Raw genomic sequence first — 21,132 nt, 5'->3', positions numbered from 1 at the left:
TTGCAGCCTGAGCGTCCCGCAAAGCACGAGCGGTGGGTGCAGGTGCTCATGGCTCATCCCAGCCCGGCCTTAAGCACTGGGAATTCGGTCATGGCACTGTGAAATAAGGAATGAGAAGAATCTGGACGATGCAGGCTGAGGGGCAGGTAGGGCTGGGGAGTGTGAAGGGGACGGTGGGCTGCTTTGCTGGAGGTGTTCTGGGATGGGAGCCTCTGATCAGAGGCACAGCCCGAGCCCTGCAGAGCCACGTGCTGTTCCTCGAGGAGCATTAAAGCCCAGCTGATGCCTGCTGGAACGCATCGATAAAGCACTCTTTTTAGAAGCATTTCTGCTTCTCTAGCACAAATGTGCTATGGCTTGTTTGGATGCGTGGCTTTCTTCGTTCACTTTTATTACTAGGGACATTTACATGAAAACAGCATGTTTTGCTCTCGCAGCGTATTCCCCCCTCGCAGCTGTGCTGCTCAGCCCCTGCAGTCTGTGCCTTCCCTCAGAATGGGGCACCCAAACAGGGCCTGAGCACGGCACTGAAATTCCTCACCAGTCTGAATTTCAGTCTGAATGATGGCTTTCCTGTGGATTTAGTGTGTTTTCCTTTGATGCTTAGCCATCATAGGATGCAGCACTGCAGCCCCCCAGCTAGAACCTTGTGCCCGGTATCTGATCGTCCCAAAGACCCCCCAGCTTGTGAGAGGGCCCCACTGCCCTGCACTTTTCGGGGCTCTGGCTGCTGCTTCATGGAAGCAGATGATTGGGGAGAAGTGAAATTCCAGCCTGCTGCATCCCTCCCCTCTGACCCCGCTGCGTTTCTTCCTGCTGACCTTAAATATCAGCACTGCTGACCTTTGGTATCGGGGGAAGGAGGGCAGGCAGGGGATGGGGGAGGGGGGGCTGGATGCTTTTGGGGGTGGGGAGGTAAAACTGAAACCAAATGATGGATGGGGATGGGCTGGTGCTGGAGATGGGCTGAGTGCACGCGCTGTGCTGCTTTGCTGCCGCTCCATCACAGAGCCTGCTTTGAATGCTTGCTGGAACGCTTAGTTTCCTGAAATGCAAAACGTAAAGCAGGCAGCTGAGCTCCTGAATCTCATCCCCAGCGCCTTACACTGACTCTTAGTGACTGCTCCTACCCTGCAGGGATGGGGCAAAACCACTGCTGGCAGTGCTGGTGTGGAGCAATAGCTCTGATGGAGCCAGGCACACAGTGTGATGCTTGTGGGTGTTTATAGTACAGCTTGATGGCAGCTCCTGCTCTACATCTGCTCCGGCAGCAAGCTCTGATGGGCTGTGGTGTTCTGTACCACCCAGCCTGGCTGAGCCCTGCAGAGCATCTCTGGCCATCCCCTGTGGCAGCAGAACCGAATGCTCGTATCTGGTGCTGAAAGGTTTAATGCAAGGCAGAGATGGAAGGGGAGTCAGGGAAAATGTTGGCTGCTCCCTGCCTGCCCTGTAGGAAAGCGCTGCAGCTTTCAATTTCTTTTTGCTATTCCCTCTGGTAGACCCCTGAGTTCATGTTATGAGCAGCTTTTGCCACTGTGGCATGAAACTCTGCAGATCTCCGTGCTCTCGAGTGCCCCGGGTGCCCACCCAGCACCCTGCAGACCCATCTTTGCTTTGCACAGCTGAGCCTCAGCACCATCCCGGCTCATCCCAGCACACCGCCTGCGGTCTCACATCTCCACGCATTGCACTTTTCCCCTGCACAGCCCTGGGAGCTGCAGTGTGTTGGTGTGCAGGATGCTGCCGGGATGGATGTGCAGCCTGGGAGTGCTCAATATCCCCCTGACAGGTAGAGCCCCCGCAATGGGATGTGGCCACATCCATCACCCAGCAGCGCAGGTGCAGCCGTGGCCCCGCACCCGCACAAAGGCTCTGTGTGAAGGAGGATGCAGTAAATGTCTGCCTCTCGCAGATTTATTCCTTCATTAGGTATTTAAATACATTCTGCTGTATAGGATGCTTCTGTGAGGCTGCTGCTTTTTTTTTCTCCCGTGGAATAAATACAAAGCGCTCCCCCCGGCCTCTGCTATTGCCCTGGGGGTTGGGGTGGGTGTCGCAGTGGCTCAGCCCTGAGACCCTGCAGGGCACCCAGCCCAGCCCATCAGGCCCCACTCCATCCCTGTGCTCAGCATTTCGGGCACTCGAAGCAAAGTAAATGCTCCAAAGCCGGCAGTCATGGAACCAAACAGCCCCGGGGAGGAGCAGGGAAGCTAAAATTAGCAGAAGTGCCCCAGGCACAGAAGGGCCACCTGGGGCTTTGTTTAGTTTCACACCAACTTTCATCTCCTTATTTATCATTTGGGGCTGACTGATGGGTTTTGTTCCCTCCTCTGCAGGAGGGGAGCGCTGCTGGTTCAGCCAGGCACAGTCCCCCATTGCCCCCCATTGCCCCCTATTGCCCCCCCCCCCCCAGCCCAGGCTGCATTCTGTTGGGCAGCCGGACTGAGTGCGGTTGTTTTAAGCTCCAAACACTTAAAATGGAAGGAGAGTCGTGAGCACTGATGAGTCTGGAGTGATGCTCTGATGTGTGAAGGGCTTCAAGTACCTCTGCCCGTAATAACAGCACCAGCTTGGGTTTGCTGGTGGAGGGGCATCGTGCCGCATAGGAGTAGTTTTGTAGAGGTGATTTTCCTGCTGTGTATTGCCTTATAAGACCCTCCCCTCTCTGTGCTCAGAGTGGGTTTTGCAGCCCTTCTGCCCAGATGGTTTGCCCTGCCCTGGTGCTGGGGGTGGTTGGCTGCAGGGCAGCAGCAGCTCAGCTCTCTGTGTGCTCAGCTCCCAGCCCTGTGCCAGCTCTGCTGCGTGCCCGCAGTTGCCCTGAAAACCAACAGAATCCCATTCAGCACTGGTCAGAGAGGGCGGTTTTTGGGTGATTTCCAGCAGAATGAAAGCTGGAGGGGATTTCAATCGATGGGCGCTGGTAGGAGGTTTGAGTACCACAGCAGCCCAAGCAGAGCCCAGGTCTTGTAACAGCCCCTGTTTGGGCAGTGGGGTCAGGATTTCATTTTCCCCTCGGGAATGGCTCACTGCATGAAATATTCATCTTAACCCAGGGCGTGTTTTAAAAGCCTCCTACCTTCCACTGCACCATTGTTCCTCCCTCCCGCGTCCCTGGCTAAATTAAGACTTTCTTAGAAATGCACAGGTTAAAAGTTTAAAAGCTTAAGGTTTCATTCATAATTCACGTGTCAATGAGGCTTTGGTTCCTCGCGGGGAAGCAGCCTCCTCTCTGTGATGCGTGTTGGTGGGGTCACCCCGTGCCCAGCCAGGGACCCTCAGTACAGTGCAGGGTTCTCCGGGGGTGCCGATGGGGAAGGCAGAGCCCTCCACTTGGGGTCATTGATTGGAATCTGACCCAGGGCAGCGGGTGCCAGAAGTCATTAATGTCTGATGGCTGCTCAGTGCCCTGTGAAAAATGAGTCCATGGGTTTTGGTCTCATTCCCAATGTGGTCAGGCATCCATGCCCCAGTCCTGCTGTTACCTTATCTGATGGCCCTCAGCTGGGTGCTGCCACCAGCAATCCTCAGGCATACACAGTGCTCCCAATCTGCCCTTCCCATCCCTCTGCAGCCCACTGACACCTCCCACCCCATAACCCCTCCTCGTGCCCAGGGGCCACAGCGCTTGGCTCTGCCCCCCCTTCTACCACACAACGCTGATGGTTTTGAGAGGGATGGATTAGAAGAGACCTGGAGGAGCCTAGCAGCTGGGTTTGGAACTTGTCCCTTCTGAGAGCCTTTTGCCTTCATTCTCCCACTGATAAATCTGCTTTCAGCACTGGGCATGGCATGGCATGGCACAGCAGCCGCTGCTAATCCTCCCCCCTAGGTGTGCAGGGATCTCCCTTGGCCATTCTCCTTCTGAATTAAATCCCTTTGACATATAAACTAGAGTGGGGTTTTTGTCCTTTTCCCCTTCCCCCTCCTCCTTCCCCAGCCCACCCAAGTGCTCATTGGTGGCAGCGATGGCATCAGGAGTCAGTAAGGTTGGAAAAGGCCTCCAAGATCATCAAGTCCAGCCATCAGGCCATCCTCACCGTGCCCATTAACCACGTTCCTTCACCCAGTACTGAGCCACCTTTGGTTTAAAAGAGGACATGGGGGGGTGCAATTTAGATTGGATATAAGAAAACAGTTTGTTACAGAAAGGATAGTGGGGCACTGGCACAGAGAGGCGGTGGTGCCCTATCCCTGCAGATGCTCCAGGCTGGATGGGGCTCTGAGCACCTGATGGAGCTGTAGGTGTCCCTGCTCACTGCAGAGAGTGGGACCAGATGGCCTTTAAAGGTCCCTTCCAACGCAGACTGTTGCGTGGTTCTCGGATGGGGTTGGCAGTGCTGTGCACCAACTCAGCACAGCTCAGCACTGCACAACACAGCTCAGCTCAGCACAGCTCAGCACAGCTCCCAGTGCCGTGCTGGCTCCCAGTGGCCACATCCCAGCTGGAGTGGGGGGGGATTAGAGCTGAGCCCGTCTGGGCTGGCAGATGCTGTGTTAGCTGATCTCCTGCCTTCAGTGCTCCGCCGTGAACCTTCACAGCCATTCCTTCAGATTTTTCCAGGGGTCGGGTTGATAATGAAGGGATTAATTTAATTCCTCCCCCCCCCAACCCGCCTTTACCACAAGCTTCCCGAGCAGCTGCTCTGTGCCTGTTCATCTGTCGGTGTTTTTATTGGCATCGTTTGGGCCCTGGCCAGTGCTGAGCTCGTGACCTGGCTGGGGATGAATGCAGCATGGGCTGGCGTGGCCGAGTGCCCACAGGCCTGTGGTTTCTCTCCTGATGTGCATCGATGGTGGCAGCTCCCCGTGGCTGTCCCCTGGGTTTCCCCTCTCAGGATCTCAGTCCCTTCTCAGGGAAGCTCTTCCAGCCACCAAGGGGCTGAGCAGCTCGCTGGCTGTTTATATGCATTAATCCTTTACAAGCACGAAGGTCTATTTCCCATCAGTCCTGAAATAAGCCCTTCCGCTGATTTTGATGCACTCTGACTAAATATCAGCCTACCCCTCAGCTGCCTTCAGTTTATTTCCTCCACGTGGATCTGCATGTCGTGGCCCAGAAGGATGCTCAGCTCTTTGCACGTCGCTGCCAGCATCCTCCCTGTGTCCCTGTGCATGGTGTATGATGGCTGAGCCCAGGGCAGCACCACCCCACTGCTGCTCTGCTGTGTCCAACATTGGGGGTTTGTGCTTCCCAGCCCCTCTCTGTGCCCCACGGCCACGGGGTTTGGGTTAGATGGGGGATTTTCATCCAAGCGCCGTTATGCTGCAGTAGGAGTTTAAGTGAGATCGAATACATGCGCTTTCAGGGAATCATTTTCCAAAGCTTGTGGGTTTAGTGAGGAGAAACAGCTCAGATTCCCGAGGTCTGCAGTTCCTCGTTTGGTTGTTGCTCTCCCAGGTTCTCCCCACCACTTTCACCTGCTGCCGTGGCTCCATATGCTCGCAGCTCTGTAGGCACATGCATCTCCCATGTGCCCAGGCAGATAAATATTGCATCCCTGCTCCGGTACGTGACAGTTACCCCAGGCTGTCATGTTCCTACCTGGCTGTGCTGTTCCTGCTGGTTTTGTCCATGAAAAGGAGATTGACAGTGCTGGGAATTGGCCGCCAGTCCCAGGAGGAGCAGCTCTGCAGGCTGTGCTGGCAGCCCGTGCATCTGGACGCATCAATCCACAAATGTGGGAACAGCTTAGCAGGGAATTGCGGTTTAGGTTACAGCAAGATCCCAGAACGAGCACATCTGTGTTCAATCCGCGGCGCTCTGTCAGTCTGAAACGAAGGGGGGAAAAAGATTTTACAGGAGTTTTGTGTGCCCTGGGGGAGCTCTCTCCCCGTTTGTAACGGCGATGTGAAACCCACCTGTGGTTGTTCCCTTTCCTTTCTGTTGCCTCCCTGCGTTTCCCTTCTCCCGTTGCTTTTCCTGGTGGTGATGCTCATGGAGGGCACTCAGTGCTGCTCAGGAGGGCTTTGCAATGACCCCGGGTTGGAGTTAAGCACACCTGGTGGGTGAGGCCCTGCACACTGAGGGCATTCAGGTGTGGCTGCAATGGGAGCGCGCTGCATTTCCGCTATGCGCCTTAAATCAAGGACTGCAAAGCATTTGAGCTCTAAAGCTCTTGTGAGATTGCCAGCTGGGATGTTGAATGGCTGTGGTTCGTGTTCTGAAGGGGAGATATTTGTAATGCCTGGTCTTGCTGTGGCCGAACTCTTGCTGCTGGTTGGTAGCATGCAGGAGGAAGCAGCCTCTGCTCCCTGGAACTGTGCATGAAGCTGTGTGCATATGCAGGTCAGTGTCTGCAGCATTTACATGGAGCTACAGCAATGGGAGTTGGGAGCAGGCAGCCCCCTCCATCCCGCTTCTGCTGCTCCACTCTGCATTATTCAGAGCCGTCGGGGTGTGATTTGTATTCTTTATGGCCAAGCAAAGACACCATGGGGTCTTTGATTCCCTTTGGGAGGAGATTACATGAGATTGCAGAGAGACTGGCAGGGAAATTGCTTGAAATTGCACCTATCATAGCACGCATGGGCACAGGGACGTGCACGTGTGTGCTCCTCCGTGCTGCTTGCAGGGAGCAGGGTGGGTTCCTGCAGGGAGCAAACTCCTGCCCAGGAGGGCTGTGTGCTGTGGGGCAGTGGGAGGATGCGGTGCTCTGCGGGGATCAGGAGCTGCTGTTGTACAGAGCACAAGGGGAACCTGTGCCAGAGCCTTTCACGCCTCCTCTTGCCTTCTTCTATGCAACGTTTTTGCTCAGATAGCAGTGGGGACCTGTGCATCATTTATTCATGCTGCAGCAATACACAGCAAATCCCTCCACCACTTCTGTGCTATCTTTTCCCCGTGCACGGCCCCACAGAGAACATACCGGGATGGAAAACGAAGACAAATTTAATGTCTGGAGAAGGAGGACGAAGCGGTGTGCCCATGGCATGCAGAGGGAATGGCTGCAACTGGTTTTGGAGGTCCCACCCAGGTCCCATTGCCTCCATTACTGCACCCCAACCTCAGCATACGCCCTCTGCGCTGCTTAGGGCTGCAGCCCGTGCCCATTGCAGGGCTTTGCCCCATCCTCGTGCAAAACACACAGAGCAAATGGAGAGTGACAGGAAAGGGTCACTGCTCCGGGTCACCACCAAGGTGCTGGAGGAGATAATCAGACCCTTTTCTTTTCGGTTCATTGCCCAGCAAAAACCCAGAGCCTTGCAAGCGTGCCATGGAGCAAAGCCCACAGCAGCAGCCACTTTGCTGGAGAAGTTTTCCCCATCGGATGCATCTGTAAAGTGTTGTGCACTCCCTCGGGATGCGCTGGGGCACGGCAGCCAGCATGCATTAGCATTGCTATTAATAACACTAAATAGCAAACGCGCCCCGTATAGGTGTGAGCAGAAATGGAAGATGTGGTTATTAAGATAGAGCTGCACCGAACAGACCCCGCTCACTGCTGGAAGGGTCTGTGCCGGCCTCAGAGTGATGGTTCACTGCTGGTGAGTTCAACTCCTCTTCCCCAAATAAGGCTGTGCTTGTGATAGCATCACTGAAAGGCTCCCGGCAGGGGATGTTTTGACAGAAAGTGTGATAAAATGTAATGCAGTGGATATCGTCCCATTTGCGATTTATGAGGAATTCTGGAACCTGGGGGGATTAATTCTGCATCACGTTACGGCACGTCGGATGGGTTCTCTCCTCGTGCTTGCTGTTTCTCTGCATGCATAATGAGCGAACCTGGTGATTTTTTTCCATGATAATGAAACATTTTGTGGCGGAGCTTCAGCCGCCCCTCTCCGTGCCTGCAGACCTCCGTGCTTCATCCCTGGTGGTTGCAGGGAAGCGGTTATCACCTCCTCCAACACGGCGCATGGAGAGCCCCATTCCCTGCTCCCGGACCCCAACACTGTGCTGGAGCTGCAGGGGACCCCCCTCACTCCGTGGGTTCTCCCCCACACGCAGCACAGAGCAGGGAGGTGTTGCCAGGGCCACGCTGCAGATGCATTGCCATTATGCAGCCACGAGGGCTGCACACCTGAAACCCATCCCCAGAGCTCCCCAGCAGCTCAGCCCCGCGCTCCGCTCCTTCTGCTGTCACCCAGCACAGTGAGACAATGCTCCCGAATGCCCCGTGCTGCTGGGGGGGCTCTGGGAGGTGCATTTCAGAGTCACCTGGCAGCTCAGCAGGGAAAAATCAATGGGCCTGGCGTGGTTTGGAAAACCTATCTGTGCTCAGCAAGCCCACGTGCGAGCGATCGGCAACTTGAGATGGCAGATTTGTTCCTCGCTCCCTCTTTCCGTCGGCTTTTCTTTGCCTTCTGTTGCCCCCCCCTTCCCCTCCCCGCCGTCTCTAAGCCCGACTCTTTTGCATGATGGTCTCCATTTGCATTTCCAGCAGATCCGCTGACACTTGGCTGGACTGTGGGTGAAGCTCTCCTTGAAATGAGCCGGCGCGCAGAGTTTGTTCTGGGGAGATAAGAAGGGAAGTGGAGGGGGTGGGGGGGCCTGGGGGGAATTACGCATGTGAGACTGTGCTGTGAAATCGGCACCAGCAGCCGCACTCCGGGCCAGCAGCACTTTGCTGGGATTTGTTTTGGAAGCAGCATTTTCTACCGTGGGCAATAGACTCGTCTCCATCACCCCAGCGGCTCTCAATCCCGGCTGGGGAAGCCAAAGGAGGAATTGTCTGCTTGCTCGGTCTGAAGTTGCTCTGTAGTGCTGGCAACGTGCTACTGAAGAGGAATTCTAATTTCATGCTGTGTAAGAAGAGTGCACGCAACAGTAGCGGCCGTATGGATTTTCATATGAATAGCTGCACAGTATTCATAACAGGGCAGCAGTGTTGTCCCGCAGGTTTTCATTCTTCTCGTTTCTTTGCTGTTTTCACGTTTCCCTTTGCTGTCCACCCATTCTAGCGCTTGCTGAAATGGAAAGTATGTCCCCGCCAGATGGAGGCACAAAGTGACGAGCCTGTTTGTCAGCTACATTGCAGTTGGCTGCAGAGACCTTTTGTTGCTTTGATTTCTGCGCGCTCCCAGCACAAGTCTGTTTGCTCGGGAGGGAACGCTTTCAGCCCCCTCTTGTTCAGCTGTGCACTGAGAGCAGTTTGGGACAGCGGAGCCCATTTCTGCTGCTCGGTCCCAGGGACACCTCGATAACGTGCCTGGAGCTTCCTGCTGGGAGAGGTGTGCTGTTTGCTGGGCTGGGGACCGCTGCTGTCCTGCAGCCTCCGCAGTGCTGATGGGGCTGCAGGTTTGGTTTCATCAGTGGTAAGGAATTTGGCTTTGGGAAAATCGCATGATGAGAGCTGCCTTAAAATTTGCCTCATCTTCCCCCAGTAACGCAGTGAGGCTCATTGCTTTGCCAGCACCTGTGCTAAGCTGCTCGCTAATGCACCCACACAGCCCTGCTCGTCCACAGAGCCAATCTGCTCTGCAGTTGGGACAGGTGGATAAATCCTTCTGCCTGCAGACGCTGCTTTCTGATATTCCGACGTGGCAGCAGAAGGCATGGATTGAGGAAATCCTTTTCAGCTGCTGAAGAGCTGCGTGTGCGCAACAGGAGATGAGCAGAGGAATACAGGGGAAGCAGCAGAGCCAGCCCCGATGCTGGCAAGTTGCTGTAGGGAGGGTTTTCAGCAGTGTGAATGGTCCTCCCCTGTCCCCACCCCATCCCTCTGACAGCCACTGGAGCCCAGGCTGACAATGGGGCTGTCAGGCTGCAGGTGAGGGCACAGCCTGGGCCGATCCCACACTGCGGATGCTGGGTTTAATGCTTTCCTTCACGGCTGCAGATGGATACAGCTGGGAAGCACATGAAAGGGTTCTGCAGCAACGCAGACGTGTAATTAATAAAACACAGATTTCCATTTGAAACCGTCGCCCGAAATAGCTCACTGATGGAGGGAGAGCTGTCTGCTCACACCAAAGAGCTGAGTTTGCAGCAGTGTGCTGAGCTGCCACGTCCTGGGCAGGGATGGGAGCGCTGGGCTGAGCTTGGTGCTGGCTGAGCTCATAGAGCCAATCGTGGAACCACAGAGTCATTCCGGTTGGAAAAGACCTCTGAGGTCCCCAAATCCGACCCCAGCCCACCCCTCCGTGCCCACTGACCACATCCCTCGGTGCCACATCTCCGTGGTTCTGGTACCCCTGCAGGGATGGTGACCCCACTGCTCCTGGGGAGGCTGTGTTGGTGCATCACCGCTCCTTCAGAGAAGCAATTTCTCCCAATATCCAACCTGAGCACCCACCGCCAGCCTGGCAGGGAAGCGGTTAACAGCACGGGCTGCAGAAAAGCCGCCTCAAGTGCAGGTTAATAGGCTGGAGTGACCGAGAAAACTTCCCCTGAGCACTTGTAGAGGCTTTGGGATCCTCTTATAAATCAAAGCATGCAGGTCGCCTGCAGGTGTGGGCGCACAGAGCTGTGCTAATGAGGCCACCAGCGCCCTGCCCAGCCCCGAGCTCAGCACACACTCAGTGTGCAGCGGATGACAGGGCACGTTCTGCAGCAGGGAAGGGGCAGGCTGGGGAAGGGCAGTGTGGGCTGCTGCGTTCCCAGCGCTGCGGCGGCGTGCCGAGGCTCCTCGTGTTGCTTTTGTGCTAATTGGAGTTGGCTGTAACCGATGTAGAAAGTGACGGCCTTGGGGAGATGAGATCGTTGCTTGTGTTGTTTTGTTTGTGTTTGTCTGGGATTAAATACAGATGGAGTTGTAAGGGAAAAAAGCTGGCTGCGGGGAGGAGGCTCTGCGGATAGAAATGTGATGGAAATGGTTGTGCCGTGGCTGCGTTGTGGCTCCATCAGCATGAGCCAGAGGCAGAAGGTGCTGGAGCTCTGTTGCACATCCCCAGCTGGTTCCAAGCAGAGCTGGGCTGGTCCTGGCTGTGCCCTGCTGGATGTGGAATGGGGAGAGGGAGAAATAAGGCTGCCAGCTCCCGGATGAACCACATGCAGCTCGTATAGCAGCTCCCGTGGGCCTCTGATTGCCTTGCTTTACTGGGGATTGAGGGAAGAATGTGTGTTTGGTATAAAGCAAAGAGACCACAGACCAGTCAGCACGCTCCCACACCGGTGACACACGGGTGTTAGTGGGATTTTGGCAGGAAGAATTTCCCCAGGGCTGACTCAGAGTTGGGGGGGAACTACTGAGAGGCTGAGAAATGAAATAGACCACATTGCTGTGACCACTCCGACCGCAGCCCATCGGGCACAGCTCGGCTGTGTGAGCAGTGCTGGTTTGAAGGGAGGCAGGAGGGGGGGGTTGGCTCAGTGCAATGCAGGCGAGCAGCTGGGCTTGCTCTCCTCGGGGGCTTCTCTTTAAAAGGAGCTTTGAGTTGGTAAATTTTCACTCATTTTTGTATAAAGAAATGTCCCTGGCTTTGATACAAAGGAGCAGCTCGCTCTGCTCGGTGCCGGGTTGTTTACACAGCAGCGGTGTGATGGGGGCAGAGAAGCAGAGATGGGCAGCCCAGAGCACAGAGCCCGGTCATGGGCATTGTGAGCACTGCAGCATGAAGTGGCCCCAATCACTGCAACCTGCTGGAGATGGGCTGGGTGGTTTGGTGGAGGCACATCCTGGCTGTGCTCTCTGCTCTCCCTGGCACATCCCATCATGTTCTCCATTCCTCTCCCATCTGTTTCCACTTTGCCAATTGCTACCACTTCACTCGTAAGATTTTGCCTCTGTTTGGGTGAATGGAGAAGAAAAATGCCCGTGGAGGCCATACTGCACCTGGGATGGATCCTGGCCGATGCCACAGATGTCCCTGTGAGAGATGCATTGCTCACAGCTGGACCACGTCTGCATCAGGGCCATGGGTAGCAGCACTGAGGGATGCTCTGGGGCCAAGGGAGCAGCCAGCAGCTGCTGAGGCTCCTGGGGGCCTGGTTTGCTCAGTTTGTGAACAACTCTTCATGGACATCGTTGTGCAGGAGCAGTCCTGGGGACATCAGCCCCACTGCTGCTGGTGGGAACTGCTCAGTGCTGCTGAGGATCACAGACCTGGAGGACAGCAGAGGGGTGTTGTCTGTGTTCAGTGATGGAACCACACGCGCTGTTTGCCTAACCAGCTAGACCTGAATTGCTGTTCAAACAGTGCTTTTCCGCCCGCCGTTGGCAATCAGGGAGCTAATTACACTGGATTAGGGATTTTTTCTCTTAATTACATGAAAAATTTAGCGTGGCTGATGTTCGCGAGGCTACAGGGGATTAGGGTGGAAGCCATGTGTTTATCTACAGGTCAATTACAGCAGCGAAAGCAGCGGTGCGGTGTGGCTGCATCTCTGCCATCCCCAAAGCCCATCCTGAGCCCATCTCCTACTGCTGATGTTGGGCCACGGCCGCGACGTGGGGTTGGCACAAGAAGGGGTTGGCACAATTGGGGTGAGCAGTCGGTGTGCGGGATGGGCAGCGGTTGTGGGGCGGCCCCATTGCTGCCAGTGGAAGTGGGGCTCCGGGCTCTGGGATTGTCTCACATCTCTGACCGAACAAAGTGAGATTTGAGCAGTAACGCTGAAGCTTTTGGAGCCACGAGATAACAAAAGTCGGGCTCTTCTATTTCCTTGTGGGCTTTGGCCTCTGGTTGTGTGCGCTTTGGCTCACGGCGGTGTTGTGCAGGAAGCCCGGCTCATTCGAAACATATTTCTTCCCTGGTGTTTGTGATGAGGAAAGGGAATGATATTTCCTGAGGAACTTCCTGCCCCCACCTGCCGTGCCGAGGGCAAAGCAGGGCTTCCACGTGGCACTGCCAGGGGTTCTCTCTCCATAGGGAGAATGGCTGCTCCATTGGAGCGAGCCCTGCGTTAACCCATCTGTCCGAGAGGCTTTAATTCCACTTTAGGCAGCTGCTTGAGGTCAGCAAACCAACCTAAGCCAGAGCGATCCCTTCAGTGTGAGATGTGCTGCTGTGTTGGGTGGCACGTGGGTGGTGATGCTGCACGCTGCTCATCTGGAAGGGCACAGGTGGGGATAGGAGCACAGATCCGGGGCTGTTTGGGGACCTGGGCAATACTGAGCGCTTCCCCAGTGCCTCCATCCCCCCAAACAACACCACTTCTGTGCTTCCTCCCGTGTTTCCTATCAGACACAGAAGACTCGGAGGAGCTCAGCACCCCCAGCCCAGCCTTCCCTTTTTTCCCCATTAAAGCGAAGAAGTGCTGTTCCTATAGCACAGAAATGGGAACGAGTGACCTGGTGGAGCTGCTGAATGTTTTTCTTCAGTTACAGCAGCTTGGACACACAGTGCAGAATCCATTTGGGCCTCCCCTGCCCCCCCCCCCCCTCCCCCCAGCCTCTCTGGGGCTGCTTTAACCACTGCCTTTCATTCCCATTCCCACTGTAAGGGAAGGAACTGATAAAAGCAGCAGAAAGCAGCAGGGTAAGTCGGGGAGGAATGGCAGAGGGTGGAGGAGCACATTGCAGCGAGGAGAGTGCAGCTCTTGTGATGCAGACACCCCGCTCATTGCTGGCTGTCCGAGGCCAACACTCAGTCTCTTTGATGATTTCTTCACTCTGTGCCAAAACACAAAGCCTGCAAGCAGCACTCAGTGCTTCCCATTTCCCAGAGCAGCACGGAGACACCTCTTTAAAAATAATACAGGGATGTAAAGGGAGAAGGGTGCTCATTGCTGACAAAAGGAAGGGGAAGTCGTTGCACACTGCGGCTCTTTATTCGAGGAGGACTTGGAAGTGAAGAGGTTCTGCAACAGCTGCAGACGTGCCCCAAGCTCTCCTCTTCCAGGGGGGTAGACCTGCAGGATGCTCTCAGGCTCTCTGCTTCTAACGGGCTGTGCTTTGATGCTGCTGGAAGGTGCGGGACCAGCGACCCTGAGCTCATGCAGTTGTCACTGCTGCAGCCCTGGAAGCCCATCCCTGAGCCCTCCATGCCAATAGATGTGCCTCCTCCCTGCAGCTTCAGCCAGGGTGCTGGACCCAGTGCTGCAGGTGTGCTGCAGAGGAAGGTGACCCAGCCTGGCTGCCTCCCCAGACCCTCTCCTAATGAACCCATCCCCCGGAAGAACACTAATTCATTAATTAGCAGCTCATTTGCATGAGGTGGCCCGTCGTTCAGGTTGTGCTGCTGCAAGTAGGGCTGTGACAAGGTGTGAGCCGACAGCTTGTCAAATAAAAAGTCTGTTAGGGGAATGATCTCCTGAACTGGCAGCTTTGTTCTGGTGAGCCTCTCACACAGGAATAAATTAAAGGCATGGGGCTGCTGATCAGTCTCTGCATGGTGCCTCGGTGCCACCCTCCCTGTTTTACCTTGCAGGATCAGCTCTGCAGAAGGATGGAAGAAGGAAATAAAGGCAGGAGGGGCAGTGCTGGTGGGGGCATGGGCAGGTCTGGGTGTGCTCACAGTGCTTTGAGCCTTAGTGTCCAATGTTTGGGACATGCAGGGGATGCTGAAACAGCCGAGATCTTTGGCATCGTTGTTATGGGAGCCTGTGGGGTGCAGCTGAATCTTTAGGACAGAAGGAAGGGCAGCGTTTTCTTTATGTTTTTAACATATCTTGCCTCCCCTGCAGATGGGCTCAGACCCCTGAGGATGATAAGGGTGAGGTCTCTCCTCACCTCAGCTGCACATGCAGAAGGCTTGCAGCCCTCTTGCAGGGAGCAGGTGGGAAGAAAGCCCTGCAGCCTCAGTGCTGGGGACGTGGAGCTGAGCTCACTGGTGCTGCTTGCTGCCAGCTCAGTGGGTTTGCCCCTTGCTCCGATGTGCTGCACCCCAGGGAGCACTCCTGCTTCCAGGTGGTGACAGAGCACTTAGCAACACTGCCGGAGCAGAGGAGTTGGGAAACACACGTGGGTGTGAAAGACACACGCAGAGACATTTTTGACATGAGTATTGGATTTGCAGGAACACTCAGATCTATAAATAATGTGGGTCATGATGGCTGATCAGCACGAGCTCAGGCTTGAGCTCACCGCTGTCCCCCCCACTGCGCAGGGCTGTGCTGTGCTGCCTGCCATCCTGCTCACTGCACTCTCACTCTGCAAGAGAGAAACCTGCATCTGTGTCAATGGAAGGAGCAGCCTTGGTACCACGGTACCCAAGAAAAACTCCTGCTTGCAATTCCCCTGCAATGCCTGCGCGCTGCTGGAGCTCTTTACAAAGCTCTGCTTCTCCCCAGTGATCCCGGGGAGCTCTACGAGGACAGCCCAGTGGGGATCAGTGGCTGTATTTAATGTTTCTGCACTGCAGCTCTGGGAAGGAGGGATTTCCTCCTCCCAGGGAGAGTGGATCCTTTTGCCATAGCCACCCAGTCCGGTATCACCGTGTTTTCTGCCGTGAATCTCTCTGTAGGTCTTCCCCAGAGGGGTAGAAATAAGGGTGATGCTCACCAAGGCAGATGGATTCTGTCCCAGCTTGGGAAAAAATGGATAAAGAAAAGATGACAGGAGAGAAAGAGACTGGAATGCGAGGGGGCCTCCAGGTAATGAAGTTAATTGGATATGCTGATTTAAATTGAACGTGCATGTTAGGGTTGTCATTAACTTCCTCACGGACATGTCTGTGATTTAAGGGAAAGATACGTAATGGGATTAATGTTTCACTTCAATTTCAAAGGGGGGACTTCCCACGTGGAGAGCAGTGTGCCCCATCGCCCTGTGCCGTCCCTGAGCATGGAGGGATGTCAGCTCCTCGGGTCCTCCTGAGGATGGGAATGGGGAGTGCCCAGATGGGAACTGGGGTGCTCCATGGAGGGGAACAGGCAGTGCTGCATTGGGGTGCTGCCTGGCGGTGTGAGCACGGCCCCGTGCACTGGGTTTGTATCCCAGCTCTGCTATGGGCTCACTGTGCAATCCCCAGCAAATCTCCACTTCCCTCTGCTTAATCAATGAGGTGCAAATGGCTCTGACCCATTCCCAGGGCATCCCAAAGCGTCCCGATGCCAGCAGTGCTCACTGGCAGCTGAAGAGGTACTTCACGTGCAGAACAATTTCATAAAGGGCCTGAAGGGCTCTTGAAAACTTCTCGTCTAGAGATGATGTGCAGTTTCTGTTCTGGGTTCTCCCCTCCTGCAGCCTGCTGTGCCTGTTCCCAGTGGTGGCAGAGGCTTCAGCGTGGGCTGTTGGGTGCAATTGATGCCAGGAGGACACGTGCTCCATCCGAGCATCTCACCTCGTCGGTTGGATGTGGCTGTGAACAGCCCAGCTTAATTAAACTGGATTAGGAAACATGAATCCCTTCCACAAAGATGATTTGGTGGAGGAGCACGCAGAAGATCTGGGCCGGTATTTATTTGTCTCATCCTATCTTTGGGATCTTCTGCTCTGCTGAGTGTCTGGCTTGTAGGAACTGCCCTCAGTGCCAGGTTGGGGTAGGAGAAACCCTGCAGAACTGTGGATGGAGGAGGAAGGGGAGGGCAGCCCAAACCTCAGTGCTGCCTCACACCTTCTGCTGAATTTCCAGCTACAAATCCATGCTGGAAGCTGTAATGGGAAATGCCCAAGAGCCAAAACATGCAGCAAAAAAGTGGCAATTCTGCAGAGCTGCACCTTGGCCGTGAGGGCTGTTCTTGTCTTCTGTTTCTATTTCAGGCAGCAGATGCAGTAACGCTCCGATGCACATTCCCAGAGCCACTGCTGCTCTATTGTAGGCAAATGCAGTGTTGTTTGATGGCATTTGCCCCGAAGGGCTGGAAATCCCAGCATGAAGGGAGCAGTCTGCAGGCTGCAGGGCTGGCTGGGCTTTGCGCTTTGGCTGTCACTGTAAAACACAGAGAGCCAATAGCCCACTGGGGTTGGACGTGGTGATCTTCAAGGTCTTTTCCAACCCCAGTGATCCTGTGATCTCAGCACCCCCCTGGTGTGCTCAGGGCTCCTCCAAGCTGTGGCATATGGGGAGGATTTGGGATCAGCCAGCCAACCAATCCAACGGGTGACCTTGCATCCGGGATGGGGAATCAGTCCCTGTAGTCATGGAATACTGAGCTGTTTTCTGGCACAAGCCTTCCATCACGAGAGCCACCCTCATTGAAACGCTCATAATGAAAGCAGACAGGTAAGTTAATCACGGAAAGTTCCTGCAAAGAGATTCAGTGTCTTCTAATGGAAGCCTGCTGGGAGGAACTGGAATGGAATCCAAATGCGGGCACCAGCTGGGCAAGATGAATACCTGAAACTTCAGCACAATGCATATGTGGGAGCTCCACGTTGTATTAGATCCCCGAATGGCTCATGCACTTATCACCGTGGGTGCTACGCTGCAACATATACGTGCCACAATATAGTATTTTGCTAATCTCCTAAGATAATGCAGAGCTTATGCCTGCAGGCTGCATTGTGGGGGTATTAGACACATAAATCTGCGCTGTGCCTTTGAAGGACTGTGGTTTCCTGAATGGAAAAGCGTTCTGCTTCGTCACGTGGGGCGCTCTGCTGGGCCTGCTGCTCTGAGCCAGTGCTGATATTGGGATTTGCAGATTATGGCGTTCGGTGCCTTTCAGGCCCTGTTTGTAAACATGCACCGAGAGCAGCTGAGGAAAGTGCTGTATCTGTCCCAGGTGACTTCTCCAATTCACATCCGAATGTGTGAGCCCGTGTTCTGCCCTCCTGTCTGCTGCAGTGAGCGTGGCTCTTGTCCTGAATGCCTTTGGTTTGTGCTGCCAGCGCTGCAGGCATCTCCCTGCACCCACTGCTCACTGCTGTGCTGCACTCCCACCCATTGCTGCACAGCCCAGCGCCGCTCCCCCTCTGATTTTCTCCCATGCCTCCTCATCCTGGCTGTACTGCAAGGAAGGGCTGTGGGGCCGCAGAGAAGAATGGCTGTCCTCAGCCCAGCCCCGTCCTGCACCTCCCGTTGGGTTGGGGTCACGATGCTGGCTCAGCTTTGCTCCCCAGGCACTCAGAAATGAGCACTCCCCTCTCTCCTCCAAAGCCTCAGACCTTTAAAAAGAGCACCTTTAGGGTCCGTTTCATCACCTTTTATCTTCTTGGTGTCTGTGGCACCATGTTTATTACATATATTTAGCGCCAGGAAGACACCTGTAAGGTAGGCAGGGGAATTATTTCTCCCTCCAGACGTCAAGGAGAAGTTTCCTGCTGCAGAGATGATCCCTTTCTTCTTCTGCGTGCACAGGAACCATCCTTCTTCTCGTCTGACATCATCATCTGTTGTCATGGAAACCGAACTCTCAGGAAGGGAGGCAGTGAAGCACCCTGACATCAGCGGGTGCACCTCCTCCTATTGCCCGGGCACTGTGTGGGGCGCTCACAGCTGGAGCTGCTGGGCTCACAGCTGGATGCACTGTGCGGGGTGCACTGCCAGTGCCTGGCCATGGGATGGGGCAGAGCCAGGCGGGATGCCCCATAGAGCCCGGCCACTCAGGGCAATGCTCCTGGCTCCAGCCCTGACCACAGCTCCTGGTTGGAATTGGACTGCGTGAGGCTGATCCGGCGGTATCTCTCTTCATTAGCCCTGTCTGACCTCATTACTAGAAAGAAGCTCAACGTAACGAGCTGCCGGTGCCCCCGAGGGAGCGCTGGAAAACAGTTGTTTTGTACAAAGGTTGCTGATCCTTTGTGTCTGCGGCTTCCATTCCCATCTGGCTGCTAATCAGGAGCTTGCATGGAAGCGGCTGTCCCTGGCAGTGCTGTTTGTTCCTCGGGTGACTTCATGGCATTGTCCCCATGTCCCCGGGTTGGTGCAGGATTGTGGTGGTGCCCCAGTGGGGTTTGCAGGTCCCAACCACCTCCGGTTCCCAGCGGCTCCGGAAGGGACTGAGGTGTCCCCATTGGCACAGGTGCAACTAAAGCAGGATGTGACCCTCTTTATTTGGATTTTGCTGTCTGAGTTCTCAGGGCTTTTGAGTCATTGGGTGCCAAACCAGCTCTCCTTTTGCTCACATTCCCCTGCCCTTCTTTGGTGTCATGGAAAAATCAGGTAAGGAGGAAGGAAAGCGATGCAGAAACCAAACCCAGCTGTGTGCCCCGTGTCTTTGTACGGCGGGAGGCATCAGCAGTGCTTCCTAAAAGAGGGTATATTTGGAGCAGGGTTCAGTGGAGCACCTCTGTGTGTGTGTGAGCATATCACTGTGTTTCCTGCTGGAGTGGCACCTCTGTGACATGAGGCTCTGCCTTTAGCAGTCCCAACAGCCCCCTCCCAGCTCTGCAGCCCCGGGGTCACCGCATGGCACCAGCCCGGCACGTGGCACACCGCCAGCATCTGCAGCTCTGCCGGCACCGTGTTGCAATCCAAGGGCTTTTCAAATATGCAAATCCTGGTAGGAAAGACAATGTAAACTGTTTGTTTCTCCTCCTCCCTTTCCCCTCGTGCAGCCCCCGAGGCCATCAATTATTAACTTTTGGAGGAGACGGCACGTTCCTGGCGGCGCTGGGGATTGTCACAGCGTGGGCAGAGCTCTGCAGGCATGGAGCTGGCTGCTGGGGGTGTGGGATCTGCAGCCGTGGGGCTGAGCAGTACGTATGGCTATGGTAGCACTCTGCTCGCTCAGCGGTGCTCGGGAGGAGCGGCGTGGCAGCAACATCTGCCAGGGGTTGGGCAGAGGTGGCGTCTTAGGAGGTTCCTTTGGTGGTTGTCTAAGTCTTGTTCCTGATGCATCTGGAGAGAAACCATCTCTGCGGTAACCTGGTCAGGCCGTGGGGTGCTGTAGTCTCCCCTCCAGCTCAGGAGCTGACTTGCAGTTGCATTTGGTGACTGCAGTCGTGGCACATGGATGATCTGTGCGCTCACCTCGCAGCACAGCGCTTGCTCCTTCAGTCTCTTGCAATGGGGAAATGACTTCAGATCCCGTGGAGAAAGAGCCTCTGCTCTGACTCCTGCGTGCACTCTGCTCGCCAGCTCCTCGCTCTGCCTCCAGGTCCCAAGCTGAGGGTTGGAATGAGATCCTTTTCCTCACTTTGTCTACTTCCCCTCGCCCTCCACCCCCGAAGTAAAATCTGCATTTGGCTGCTGCGAAATCACCTGCAATGTGGTTGTGCTTCTTCCAGATCCGAGCAGATGGCCCTCCCCATGGTGGAATTCAGTATGAGGTGGTGACGGTTTTCAAGGACGGGAGCCCAGTGCTCCGGGACATGGCTTTCTCCATTGACCACAAGTACCTGTACGTGATGTCGGAGCGACAGGTAAGGACCCCCGGGGGCTGAGCTGTGTGATCCCCGCTGCAGAGCTCAGCTTTAGCTGCCTCTGCCCAGAGGTTGTCCTCTGTGCACACGGAGGACGGCGCTGTGCTGGTTTATTGCTGTCTGCAAGTATTGGAAACTGAGCTGAGCTGCTGCAGGGGAAATGTGGTCTGGGGATCGGAACCATTGATGATGGGATAATGAGCTCCTGAGCTGCTGGCGTGGCTGCCTGCTCCCTGCAGTGAGCTTGGCAGGCTGCGGTTTTGCGTTGCTTTGTCCGAGCATCCTTTGTGATGGCTCTATTTTTTGATCTACCCATATATTTGAAGTGTTGGTGAGTAAGGTGAGCACAGAGGTGGGACTGAGTGCGGTGCAGACAGCTGCCATGCAGGTAGCGCTGAGCCTGTGCTGTGCCATCATCGCTATGCCATCAATCACTGTGACACCATCATCATGCCACCATAACCCCATCTCTGTGCCACCATCACCATGCCACCATCACCATGCAACCATCACCATGCCACCATTGCCATGCCACCATTGTCATGCCACCATCACCATGCAACCATCACCATGCAACCATCACCATGCCACCATTGCCATGCCACCATTGCCATGCCACCATCACCATGCAACCATCACCGTGCCACCATCACCGTGCCATTTTGGCTCGGTCAGCCCCTGCCTGAGGCAGCCACCATCCCTTCTTGGCTCTGTGTGTCCATAAACAAGTTTTATCTTCCAATATTATGCCATGATATTATGAGGAGCGTATCTTTAGTGTTTGCATAGCTGTTACGATAGGGGTGGTGTGAGTTGGAGTTTGCCAAGCCCAAAGGCTGTAGAAAGCCAAACCAAAAAGATTACAGTGAAAATTTATGGCCAGCCGCGCACAGGAGCCTGCAGCTTTGGGGAGCCAGCATGGTGTAAATAAGGCAGGACCTCAGCTGGAGCACATCTCATCTGCTCCATTCTCTGAGACAAAAACAACAGCAGAAGTCCCGCGCGCTGAGCCAGACTTTTGGGTTCGCTGACTGCTGAGCGTTTTATTGGCTGTTACTCACCA

The 21,132-nt window shown here is 55.1% G+C and overlaps 1 protein-coding gene across 8 annotated transcripts in view; it reads left to right on the top strand.

The window, feature by feature from the left end:
- PLXNA2 (plexin A2) overlaps window positions 1-21,132 on the top strand; it is a 345,475-nt gene that overhangs the window by 263,160 nt on the left and 61,183 nt on the right. For all 8 annotated transcript variants that reach the window (XM_046904271.1, XM_040652969.2, XM_025143922.3 and 5 more), the window contains one exon: window positions 19,935-20,069. In XM_046904271.1, the coding sequence (XP_046760227.1) occupies window positions 19,935-20,069 (135 nt within the window). The remainder of the gene's footprint in view (window positions 1-19,934; window positions 20,070-21,132) is intronic.

The sequence above is a fragment of the Gallus gallus genome, chromosome 26 (assembly GCF_016699485.2).
Source record: "Gallus gallus isolate bGalGal1 chromosome 26, bGalGal1.mat.broiler.GRCg7b, whole genome shotgun sequence".
NCBI classification, from domain to species: domain Eukaryota; kingdom Metazoa; phylum Chordata; class Aves; order Galliformes; family Phasianidae; genus Gallus; species Gallus gallus.
The sequence above is the reverse complement of the archived record's forward strand: the minus strand, read 5'-3'. Positions and strand labels throughout refer to the sequence as shown.